This window comes from Rhinolophus sinicus, linkage group LG05 (genome assembly GCF_036562045.2).
Source record: "Rhinolophus sinicus isolate RSC01 linkage group LG05, ASM3656204v1, whole genome shotgun sequence".
NCBI lineage: Eukaryota > Metazoa > Chordata > Mammalia > Chiroptera > Rhinolophidae > Rhinolophus > Rhinolophus sinicus.
This window is the reverse complement of record NC_133755.1, coordinates 79,480,416-79,491,575: the sequence shown is the minus strand read 5'-3', so window position 1 is coordinate 79,491,575 and position 11,160 is coordinate 79,480,416. Positions and strand designations below refer to the sequence as shown.

General features: G+C 55.6%; 1 protein-coding gene across 2 annotated transcripts; it reads left to right on the top strand.

The window, feature by feature from the left end:
* Window positions 1-83: 83 nt before the first annotated feature.
* On the top strand, window positions 84-11,126 carry SLC44A4 (solute carrier family 44 member 4). 2 transcript variants are annotated; one of them, XM_074332715.1, is made up of 21 exons: window positions 84-186; window positions 2,035-2,083; window positions 2,494-2,567; window positions 2,684-2,762; window positions 3,475-3,574; window positions 3,654-3,779; window positions 3,946-4,006; window positions 5,183-5,273; window positions 5,351-5,434; window positions 5,668-5,903; window positions 6,008-6,107; window positions 6,701-6,796; window positions 7,081-7,180; window positions 8,811-9,064; window positions 9,143-9,237; window positions 9,340-9,443; window positions 9,548-9,621; window positions 9,838-9,908; window positions 10,012-10,106; window positions 10,180-10,264; window positions 10,888-11,126. In XM_074332715.1, exons 1-21 carry the CDS (start codon window positions 156-158, stop codon window positions 11,004-11,006), a joined length of 2,124 nt encoding a protein of 707 aa, XP_074188816.1. In that variant the 5' UTR covers window positions 84-155; the 3' UTR covers window positions 11,007-11,126. The 2 variants fall into 2 exon arrangements, with proteins under 2 accessions (XP_074188816.1, XP_074188817.1); XM_074332716.1 differs by lacking the exon at window positions 84-186 and adding an exon at window positions 1,638-1,772.
* Window positions 11,127-11,160: the final 34 nt, after the last annotated feature.

Here is an 11,160-nt window from a genome sequence, read left to right as displayed (position 1 = left end):
CCCGCCCTCCTCCCTCTGCAGGAGTTAAGAAGGAAGAACTAGAGTGTGTCGGGGACCACAGGCGGGCGGAGGTGGGGCTGTGACGTGGGAGGGCGGGCCGGGCGGCAGGTGAGTTGCCAGGTCTCCCAGGCTCCAATCACTCCGGAGACTGAGCCATGGGAAAGCAGGACCGGGAGGAGGCCTACGGTGAGGCTGGGGGCAAGACGGGGGTGGAGACCAGGACCCTGCAGAGGGCGGGGGGCCTGCCTGGGCCACTCAGGGCAAGACGTCTGGGACTGGGAGTCCTGAGTCCCTGAGGGGAGGGCCTCAGCTGATGGAAGGAGGCACAGCCAGGGTCCTGGGAGGAGGCTGGGGTTCAGGGCCTGGGGGCCATTGCTGAGGAGCCTTTGCGGAGTGAAGCTAGGGTCTCCAAGAGGAATAGGAGTCCCTGGGAGGAGGGGGATTTGCAGGCCTAGACTCTGGTCCCTCAGGGCAGGGCCCTGGAAGGCAAAGCCTGAATGAAACGAGGCAGGGTAGAATCCTGAGCAGGGCGATGGGGCTGGGGCTGGGAGTGTCCTGCTATGGAGCCTGCGCCCGCCAGGGTGAGGCTGGGCGCTGGGCTTGTCAGGAGGAAAGGCTGGGGTCCCTGAGACAAGGAATTTCAGCCTGGACCCTGGGTCTCAGGGGGAAAGGTGTTGGGGGTCTGCCTACCAGGGTCTCTGTGAACAGTGACGGGAAGTGGGTTATGCTGGGGGCCCCTGGGAAGAATTGGGCTGAGGGCATTTACGGAGAGGGGGCTGGAACTGCCTCCGTGGTCTCTGTTAGGAGGGAAATCTATCTGGGGTACCTTGAGGAATAGGGGCAGGGGCATTCTGGGGTTCCTATGAAGGGTAAGGCCTGAGGGAGGAGGGATCAAAGAGCCTGTCTCCAGAATATATGAGGAATGAGGGCTGGGAGCCTGTCCCAGGGGTCTGAGGTTTAGCAGTGAAGGGTGTGGAACTGGGACCAGCCTCTGGGATCCCCATGAGCAGTGAGGGCTAGAGGCCTGCCCTGGGGGTTTGGGGATCTGAGCCCCTCATCTGGAGGGAAGGGAGCCCCACGGGAGAGGCTTCCCAGAGGGGAGGTTTTGGCACCCAAAGGGGCTGGGGAAGAAGCAGTGATGACTTCCCAGACTTCCTGGAACAGCTTTGGATCAATCATTGACCTCATTTATATCCAAGAGCCACGGAGGGACAGAGTCCAGCGCACCTGGAGAGGACAGACCCCACCCCTTCCCACATTCTTGCCCAGCCCTCCACCCTCCCTCCTCGGTGCCCACTCAGGACCCTGGCTGCCTGGCCCCACCTCCTCCCTGTGTGTACTCAGGGAGGACTAGGAACAGGACGTGGCCACAATCTCAGCCACAAAGCTCAGGTGTCACCCTGATTTGACTGCTTGCCCAGAGACGGGCAGTGGCCTGGAGACTGAGGTCCCTTCATGTGGGGTTCTACAGGGGGCTCCCTCCCTCCCCAGGCCCTGCCAGAGTTGATGGCTTTGGCTCCACTTTCTTTCCCCAGAGCCTTGGGCCAAAGGTAGGGTCCGGGGCAAATGTGGGGAGGGGCTGTGCCCTCCCTGCAGGGCTCCATCTGTGCCCACCCTGGACACGGTACAGGGAGGGGACAGGGGCAAGGACTGGGGACATGAGGACCACTGAGATTACTAGCCACAGAGTCCCACATCCCAGCTGGAGACAGGCTCAAGGGCCAGGATCGGGGCAGGAAGAGAAGGCTCTTTCCCTGGCTGCTGGCCTTGAGGTGTGAGCTGGAAATGACCCTTAAAGCCCCCCACACACCCCCACCCCTGCCCCAAGTCCGCCTGGCCATTCACGGTGAGCAGCTGACCTGCTGACTAGGCCTTGATCCTACCCTTCCCGCTCTGCAGCTTGCCCTCCTGCCAGTCCTGCCCCTGTCCATCTCCCTGCAAGCCTGAGGGCAGGGAAGGATTTGGGAGGGACAGGAAATGGGGAGAGACTCCTCTCAGTGCCTCACTCTGCACATTGCTCCCCATGCCCCTCAGGGAACCCAGCCAAACACGACCCTTCCTTTCGAGGCCCCATCAAGAACAGGTAAGTTCTGGGCCCTGCACTGGTGCGGGCAGGGGTGTTTTATTTTTGCTGTGCATTTGCTGAAATATTGGTAAGCTTGTGAGAAAGAAAACTCCTGCCCCAGGAGAGTGGGGGTTTTGTCGTGTGTGGCAGGGGCACGGGGGCTTCTGGGGTGCTGGTGATATTCTGTTTCTTGACCCGGGAGCTGGATACACAGGTATGTGCCCTTTGGGAAAATTCATCCCTTGAGCACTTATGAGTTATGCACTTTTCTGTTATACTTCAGAGGAAAGTTTACCCACCCAGAAAAGGTTTCCTTAAAAAATAATAAAACCTACTGATGCCCACTCTCCAGCTCTCCGATCCCATGACTCCCCCAGGCCATGCCCCCCACATCCCCTCTCCAAAGGCTTCCCCCGTTTCTCTCCCAGGAGCTGCACAGATGTCATCTGCTGTGTCCTCTTCCTGCTCTTCATTCTGGGTTACATTGTGGTGGGGATCATGGGTGAGTTTCCAGCTGCACAGAGCTGGGGTGGTGGCTGGGGGGCAGTAACCCAGGGAGGGACCCAGGCTGCTGCTTGCCCTTTCCCTTCTGTGATTCTTCTGTGTGTCTGTGTCCAGCCTGGGTGTATGGAGACCCCCAGCAAGTCCTCTACCCCAGGAACTCTACTGGGGCCTACTGTGGCATGGGGGCGAACAAGTAAGTATGGAAGAGGGGCAAGTGAGGTGAGGCTGGGGTTGCACAGGGGCCCCTCCACACTCAGGCTCCAGACCCTTTCCCTATTGTCCCCCACCCCCATGCCCGCCTCCCTGAATCTCACCACTCCAGACTACATTGAGCAGCTTCTCACACACACACCCACCTCCCACACACACAAAATTGGGAGGCAGTGTAGGTCCTGGTTAAGTGCACGGGTTTTAGACTTCAGAGACTGGCCTTTGAATCCCCAGCTGGGCTTAGTAAGTTCTGGTTGTATGGCCAACCTCTTGGAGCTTTGATTTCCCCTCTGAAATGCAAGGATGATCCCAGAAGCGACGCTATCAGTCCCCACAGGCAGGAAGCGGTCACCCAGCACTAAAACCTCTAGCATTTATATGGCGTTTCTATGTTCCAGGAAGGCGGTATACTTTATACACACAAACTCACTCAAACCCTATGAAGTGGTTACTATTACTTTACACCTGCTGGAACTGAGGCAGTGAGCAATTAAGTGATTTGCTCAAGGTCACAAAGCTGGGTGTAGTTTTGGCTCCAGAGTTCATGCTCTGTCTGAACCATCTGTGATGCTGAATGACTCTGGGAAATCTTTTGGGTGTCTCCAGCACCTCCCTGCTGGACTGAGCTGGGTGGGGTGTCCCTCCCTCCCCCAACACCTGAGCAAACCCTGATGTGCGCTTCCTCCCTCCTGCAGAGACAAACCCTATCTCCTTTACTTCAACATCTTCAGCTGCATCCTAGCCACCAACATCATCACTATCTCTGAGCACGGCTTGCAGTGCCCCACGCCCCAGGTCAGAGCCTGGGACCTGCCTCTGCCCAGATCCCCCCCAGGTTAGGGTACCAGCCCCTCAGCATGCCCTCTGCCCCCAGGTGTGTGTGTCCTCCTGCCCCCAGGCCCCATGGACTGTGAGTAAGAGTGAGTACTCACTGACAGTCGGGGAGGTCTTCTACGCTGAAAACCGGAACTTCTGTCTGCCTGGAGTGCCCTGGAATATGGTAAGCACTGCCCCCAAGGTCATCCCTAGGGGCAAGGACGGGTCACATGGGTCGGGGTGCGAGGGGGAGCTGGGTAGATGACTGTGGTATAATGGTGGAGGCAGGGGTTCACTCCTTCATTGTGCTCTGTGTCTCTGTGTCTGTCTGTGCCCCCCACACACCCCAGCCATTGCTCCAAAGCCTGCAACAAGAGCTCTGTCCAAGTTTCCTCCTTCCTTCCACTCCAGGTGAGAAGCCACATTCCTTCCTCAGGCATTAGCTAGTCCTATAATTTTATGGCCCAAATAAGGAAACCAGGCCCAGAGAGCGTTAAGTCACACAGCTTAGGTGCAGCAGTGTTTATTGTGCACCTGTTGTGTGCCAGGCACTGGGGAAAGACACAGGAAGATGACAACTGCTCCCTGTTTGAGCCACATGCTAGGTGGGGAGACCAGAGACGTTCAGACACTGCATGGGCTTCCCATGAAAACACACGTGGCTGGGCTGTGGGATCACAGTTGACTTCTTTGTTTATTCTGTATGCTCTTCCTTCCAATAGTGAATGTTATTTTTTTAATAGAAAAAAAATTTAAACTATAGCATGAGAAAAGATGTCCTCTTCTCAATATAAGTACAATAGGAAGTATCTCAAATGAATGCTCCAGAGTCAAATCTCGATTTAAATTCCTGCACCTTCCAGCTGTGTGGTCTTGGGCCAATTACTCAATCTCTCTGAGACTTGTTTCCTCATCTTTAGGATGTAAATGCCAAACGTTGCCTGGCAAAGTTGTTGTAAGGGTGGTGATAAGTGCTGTAGGCACGTAATAGGTGCCACAGGAGATGGCATAGGCTTCCTGGAGGAGGTGAGGTGGAGATGCAGCTGAACCGGGAATAATGGATGAAATTACTGGAGGAGGGAGAGTGCCGGGAGAGAGGTGCAGCAAGAGGGAAGGTGCAGAGGTGAGGGGAAAGTGGCTGGGCTCAGACGTGGGGCCTTGAAGCCTGGCGGTGAGGTGGGCACTGTCCAGGGCACAACCTCTGGAGGTCTGAGCACTGCAGGGACCTCAAGCCCTGGAATGATGAGGCCTGTGCTGTGCCATAGTCCGCTTGGCACTCGGGCAGAGGGTAGGCTGATTGGTGGCAAGGTTGGGGGTGGAGTTGTTGTGTCAGGCCAGAGGGGAGGAGGGTCTGACACCAGGCAGCAGTGCAGGGAGGAAGGGGACATTATGAGACGGTGAAGAAAGCGTGGGCTGGGCTTCATGGGTGGGAGCTCCCTTTCAGCTGTGGAATCACGAGCAGCCCTCTGAGGGGGCAGTGCCCATCTCTCCCCTCCCCTGAGGGCACTGTGGGCCACGGTGGGGGCCAGAGACTTTCAAGACCAAGCTCTGGGCGTTCCCCCTCAGTAACCCATTCTCTCCCTTCAGCGCTGGGCCGCTGTTTGCCATGGTACAATTACACCACTGTGCCCGAACTCCCAGGGATCTCCAGCAACGCGTCCATCATCCAGGGGATCAGGTGGGCACCCCTGCCCCTACATCTCTGTCCCATGCCCCCTCCCACCACCTCCTTGCCTGACTCTGTGTCCCCCACAGTGGTCTTGTTGACAGCCTCAATGCCCGTGACATCAGCATTAGGATCTTTGAAGATTTTGCCCAGTCCTGGTACTGGATTCTTGTGTGAGTGACCAGATTCCCCTACTTTCTTCTTCCCTTCTCCCGCCCTGATCCTGCCCCAGCCCAGTGTCTGAAACAGAGACTTTGGATGGAGGAGGAGGAGCCAGAGCTCAGAATGGACCCCAAGCCCAGCAGGATTTATAATTGAAAGGGGTTCTAATCTGGGGACATTGGAGGTGTGAGGAAAGGCATTTGGGGATAAGGGATGACCCTCACCTACCTCACCCTGCCTACAGTGCCCTGGGGGTGGCTCTGGTCCTGAGCATGCTGTTTATCCTGCTGCTGCGCCTGGTGGTTTGCCCCGTGGTACTAGTACTGATCGTAGGGGTGCTGGGAGTGCTGGCATATGGCATCTACCACTGCTGGAAGGAGTACCAAGTGCTGCGGGACGAGGGTGCCTCCATCACCCAACTGGGCTTCACCACCAACCTCAGCGCCTACGGCAGCGTTCAGGAGACCTGGCTGGCAGCCCGTGAGTACCCTGCCCGCCTCCTAACGCCCCGCAGGGCCCTGGCCCCGTCCCTGACTCAGTCCCTGACCCTGGCCCCGCCCCTGAACCTGGCCCCGCCCCCTCAGTGATCGTGCTGGCTGTGCTGGAAGGCCTGCTGCTGCTCCTACTCATCTTCCTGAGGCAGCGCATCCGCATCGCTATCACCCTCCTTCAGGAGGCCAGCAGGTCAGGGCCTGAGAAGGCCATGGGGCAGAGGGCAGGGGGCATGGTGTGCAGGCGGCGGGAGTCCTGCAGGAGAAGGGCAGCAGGGCCCAGTGCTTAACACTGCTGCATGACAGTCTTTCTGAGCCTCCATTTACCCATCTGTAAAGTGGGGTGGTAATCATTCCTACCTTGTAGGGTTGTCCTGAGGATGAATGAGTTCATGTCCCACCAGGTCCCAGGACATGAAGCAGACCCCCCGGAAGGGCTGGCCATAGGGCAGTTGTTATCGTTGGGGTGGTGATGGTGGTTGGGGGAATGGCGGAAATTCAGGTAGGGAAGAGAAGCAACAGCTTGCTCCAGCCAAGACCTACCTGCCAAGTGGGTCAAGACACCATACTTTGAGGACTCTTCCCTTACTCTCCTTGAGGCTGCCCCTGTGGCTTCTCTGAGACCCTAGTTTCTTCTAAGGGCCCCTTGAGCCTAATTTATTCAATTCAGTTCACTTAGGAAGCACCTACTGAGTGTCCAGCCTGGGGTATGGTGCAGGCCCTGGTGGGGCTGGGGCTGAGGTGGGGCCGGGGCCGGACTGGTGGATGGCACTCGTCTCCCTGCAGGGCTGTGGGACAGATGATGTCCACCATGTTCTACCCGCTGGTCACCTTTGTCCTCCTGCTCATCTGCATTGCCTACTGGGCCATGATCGCTCTGTATCCTTTGCCCACACAGCCAGACCCTCCTGGAGTCCCTGGGGGCAGAGGGCAGAAAGGGCAATGCTTGCCCACACAGTGCGCCTTAGTGCAATGGGAAGAAGGCCCCTCTTCCTCTGGGCAGGCACAGCCCTGCCCCTGGACAGAGTTGGAAGAGCGAGCCCAGGCTGGATTCCAGCCCCTTTGTGCAGTGAACATCCTGCACGAGCACCTGGGGAGGGGTCCCTGCGGAGAGGACCTGTGGAGCCCCCCATGTGACCATGCTTTCCTTGACTCCCCTCTGGGTACCTGGCCACATCAGGACAACCTCAGTACGTCCTCTGGGCACCCAATGTCAGCTTACCTGGCTGTGAGACAGTGCCAGTGAATACATCGTGCGACCCCACGGTGAGGGGATTCAGAGTGTGTGTGGAGGAGCACCCATAGGGCTTAGGGGCCAACTGGTCCAAATACCTCATTGTTACCAGGAGACTGAGGACCAGAGAGAGCAAGGGGCTCATTCAAGGGCACCCAACAGTCCCCCAGCAGAGCCTGAAAGGGAGCCAGTCACTCACTCCAGGTCTAGTAGTCCTCTCCCTGAGCCGCCCATTACGCTGGGAAGGGCACTGAGACCAAGGGCAGGTGTGCTGTGCCCAAGGGCAGGGCCAGGCCCGGGGAAGCTGAGTACCAGAACTTCTCCTCCCCTCTCCAGGACATTCCTCTGCCAGGAGGACCATGAACCACTCCACCCAACCAGTCTCAGTTCACTCATCTGTAAAATGGAACTAATCATAATACTGTCACTTAAGGTGGCCTAGAAGATTAAATGACATTGGGCCGATGAAGTGCTTAGTACAATGCCCAGCACCTGATAAGAGCTGATAACTGTAAAAGGGTTTTGTTTATTTATTTTTTTTAATCTTCCTGCCTTGGAGGAACACAGTACCCTAGGCAGGTGGGACACCCTGGGGGGTTCTGGGAGAGAAGCTGCTTCCCCAAACTGCCCCCACCCCCGAGAGGTTCCCAGGGAGTGCCACTGCACCTCTGGGAATTTACTGTCCTCAAAGATGTCATGTGGCCACCTGCTCTGAGCTAGTACTGGGGGCTTTGCCTGCAGGCATTAGACACACTCTAAAAAAGGAGAGAGAGGTTTGGTTAATTTATGAAGGACCCACTATGTGCCAGACACTGGGTATGCAAAAGCCCAAATGACCTGGTTCTTGCTTTCAACTTGCTCAGGATCTAGCAGGGGAGACTGACACAAACCCACAATTACATACAAAGCAGAAAGATGTTTATTTTCTTATTATAAAATTTCAAACATACATTCAGTGTCAGCAATCATATAGATTGTTGTCATATTTCCTAGAAAGGGTTATTTTTTATTTCTGTGCTTTTTACTTATTGTGGAAATTTTCAAACACACACCAAACTAGAGAATGCCTGTACCCAGATTCCACACCTTCATCTTTCTGCTGTTCTTCTTTCATCTGTCTCCCCACCGCACTCCCACTCCTAGCTGCAAAAATTTTTTTCTAGAGTTTAAGGCAAATCCTAGACATTGTGCCATTTCACCTGTGAGTATATCAGGATGGATCTCAACAGATAAGGACTTTTAAAAAGCATAACTGCTATGACCATTATCATACCCAACAAAAGTAACAATCCCTTAATATCTGCTCAGTTTTGCTGGAAAGTATTTCGGTTGAAGTTGCAGGGGCTGCTCTGGGAGGGGACAGCTGACTGAGTGCCAGGCTCTCCAGAGATAGGTGTTGGTCACCTCCCTCCCCCCCACACACACACACCATTAAGTCTTGGCCCACATGGCCTGGGAGCTCCTGCGAGCTCTTGTGACCACCCAGAGACTGAAAGAAGTGAATTATGTTCACACCATAGGTAAGCTGAACCCAGTTTGAACCTGGAGATGGGTCTCCTGGAAGAAACTGGCTTCTGCAGCTGGGGGAGGCTGCTACTTCCCTCCCTCTACTCTGGGAGTGGCAGGAGCTGGCTCATAATGAGCCTACTCTGTGCCCCCCAGGCTCAGCCCATGAACTCCTCGTGCCCAGGGCTGATGTGCGTCTTCCAGGGCTACTTGTCCACAGGTCTTGTACAACGTTCTCTCTTCAACTTGCAAATCTACGGGGTCCTTGGGCTATTCTGGACCCTCAACTGGGTACTGGCCCTGGGCCAGTGTGTGCTGGCTGGGGCCTTTGCCTCCTTCTACTGGGCCTTCAACAAGCCTCGGGACATCCCCACCTTCCCCCTAGGTGCTGCCTTCATCCGCACACTGCGGTAAGCCTGGGGCTGGGGCCTGGGGGTTCTGAGCCTGGGAGTCCCAGGGCTGCCTCTGACTGCCAAATCCCTCTGCAGCTATCACACCGGGTCACTGGCCTTCGGGGCCCTCATCCTGAGCCTTGTGCAGATAGCCCGGGTCATCTTGGAGTACATTGACCACAAACTGAGAGGTGAGCCGAGGGCAGGGGCTGGGGAAGGCCTGCTGAGCAGCTGGGTCCTTGGGGAGGGGCTGTCGGGGGCCAGTGTGCAAACCTGAGGCCGCCGGCCCCCAGGAGCCCAGAACCCGATGGCCCGCTGCATCATGTGCTGCTTCAAGTGCTGCCTCTGGTGTCTGGAAAAGTTTATCAAGTTCCTGAACCGCAATGCATACATCATGGTGAGCCCCCCTGCGTGAGCAGCCCCTTGCTCCAGGGCCCAGACCCCCCACCCTGGCCCAGGTGAGCTCTCCACAGGTAACTCTGACCTTTCCACCTCACCCAGATCGCCATCTATGGGAAGAATTTCTGTGTCTCTGCCAAAAACGCCTTCATGCTGCTCATGCGGAACGTTGTCAGGTCAGGCTGTCCTCCACCCCGTGCCCTCCCACCCAATGCTGGCTTCATGGGCATGCTGGGCTCAGAAGGGCCTCAAGCTTGCTTTAGGCTCTGCTGCCTCCATCCTGAAATGTGAACAATTCTCATTTTGCCTCTGTCACAGCAAATTATATAGTCAGTAATGTTCCCAGCCCTGCCGGGCCTCTCACCCCTCACCTACCCCAACTCCCCATGCAGGGTGGTTGTCCTGGACAAAGTCACAGACCTGCTGCTGCTCTTCGGGAAGCTGCTGGTGGTGGGAGGTGTCGGTAAGGACCGGGGCATGAGTTACAAGGACAGAGGACAGGGGTGCTGGGAAACTGAAGAGGTGACATTAGAGGAGTGCCACTGACCTCCAGACCTCTCCCACAGGGGTCCTGTCCTTCTTCTTTTTCACTGGTCGCATCCCAGGGCTGGGTAAAGAATTTGAGAACCCCCACCTCAACTATTACTGGCTGCCTATTATGGTGAGTGACTCCCGCTGTCTGTCTCAACCCTCCAAACTCCCCAAAGGAATCCTAACAAGCCTATGTCTTCCAGACCTCCATCCTGGGGGCCTATGTCATTGCCAGTGGCTTCTTCAGCGTTTTTGGCATGTGCGTGGACACACTCTTCCTCTGTTTCTGTGAGTGACACTCCCACCACCTCCCCCCAACTTCAAGGTACAGGCTGTTCAGGCCTTTTTAAAGACTTGGTGCTTCTAGAAACAGTGACTTTGAGAGTTAAAGCAGCCAGAGCCAGAGGGAGGCTCTTCCAACATCCCACGCCAAGGGTTTGGGGAAGGAAGAGGGAAGTGAGCTCTCAGGCTGGTGGGCTATTCCAAGAAGGAGCATTCCAGGGGAGAGGCCTCCAGTGTCATCCCCCAGGAAACCTGGGGTAGAAGCGAACCCCGAACCCCAGAGATGGCTTCCCAGCAGGTGGCTGTAGCGAGCAGGGATTTTCTTGCCCTACTGTATACATACATTTAGGTTTTAGTATGTGCCAAATTCTGCACTAAGCAATGGATATGCGTTATTGGTTTTTTTCTGTTACTCCTTATCACAATATGAAATATACTATTACTGACCCCACTTTACAGATAAGGAAACTGAGATTACATAACCTACTCAGTAAATTACAAAACCTGCCCCCAAAACAGCCGGTGATGGTACAGTCTGGAAACCAGGCAGCGTGCCTCTTAGTCCCAATTTTCCCGGGGAGTGCGGAGTCCTCCAGAGTCCACTCTAACTGGTCTATGTTGCGACTCAGTGGAAGACCTGGAGCGGAACGACGGCTCCCTAGACCGGCCCTACTACATGTCCAAGGCCCTTCTGAAGATTCTAGGCAAGAAGAACAAGGCGCCCCCAGGGAACAAGAGGAAGAAGTGAGCGACACAACCCTGCACCCTGCCTGTATAACCAGCCTCCCAACCTCACCTCGTCTTTCAGATGTTGATTTTGTAGTAAAAAAAAATTTTATTAAAGGTTGATATTTTGTTTTCTCAAAAAGTCTGGTACTACTTTTATTCCCTCATTGACATTA

What these genes read in the sequence shown, in the direction of transcription:
- SLC44A4 (XM_074332715.1), top strand. Translation starts at nt 156, where the DNA reads ATGGGAAAGCAGGACCGGGAGGAGGCCTACG. An exon ending in CTGGAGTGCCCTGGAATATG is followed by an intron (nt 3,780 to 3,945) that starts GTAAGCACTGCC and finishes CACACACCCCAG; the next exon opens with CCATTGCTCCAAAGCCTGCA. An exon ending in ATACATCGTGCGACCCCACG is followed by an intron (nt 7,181 to 8,810) that starts GTGAGGGGATTC and finishes TGTGCCCCCCAG; the next exon opens with GCTCAGCCCATGAACTCCTC.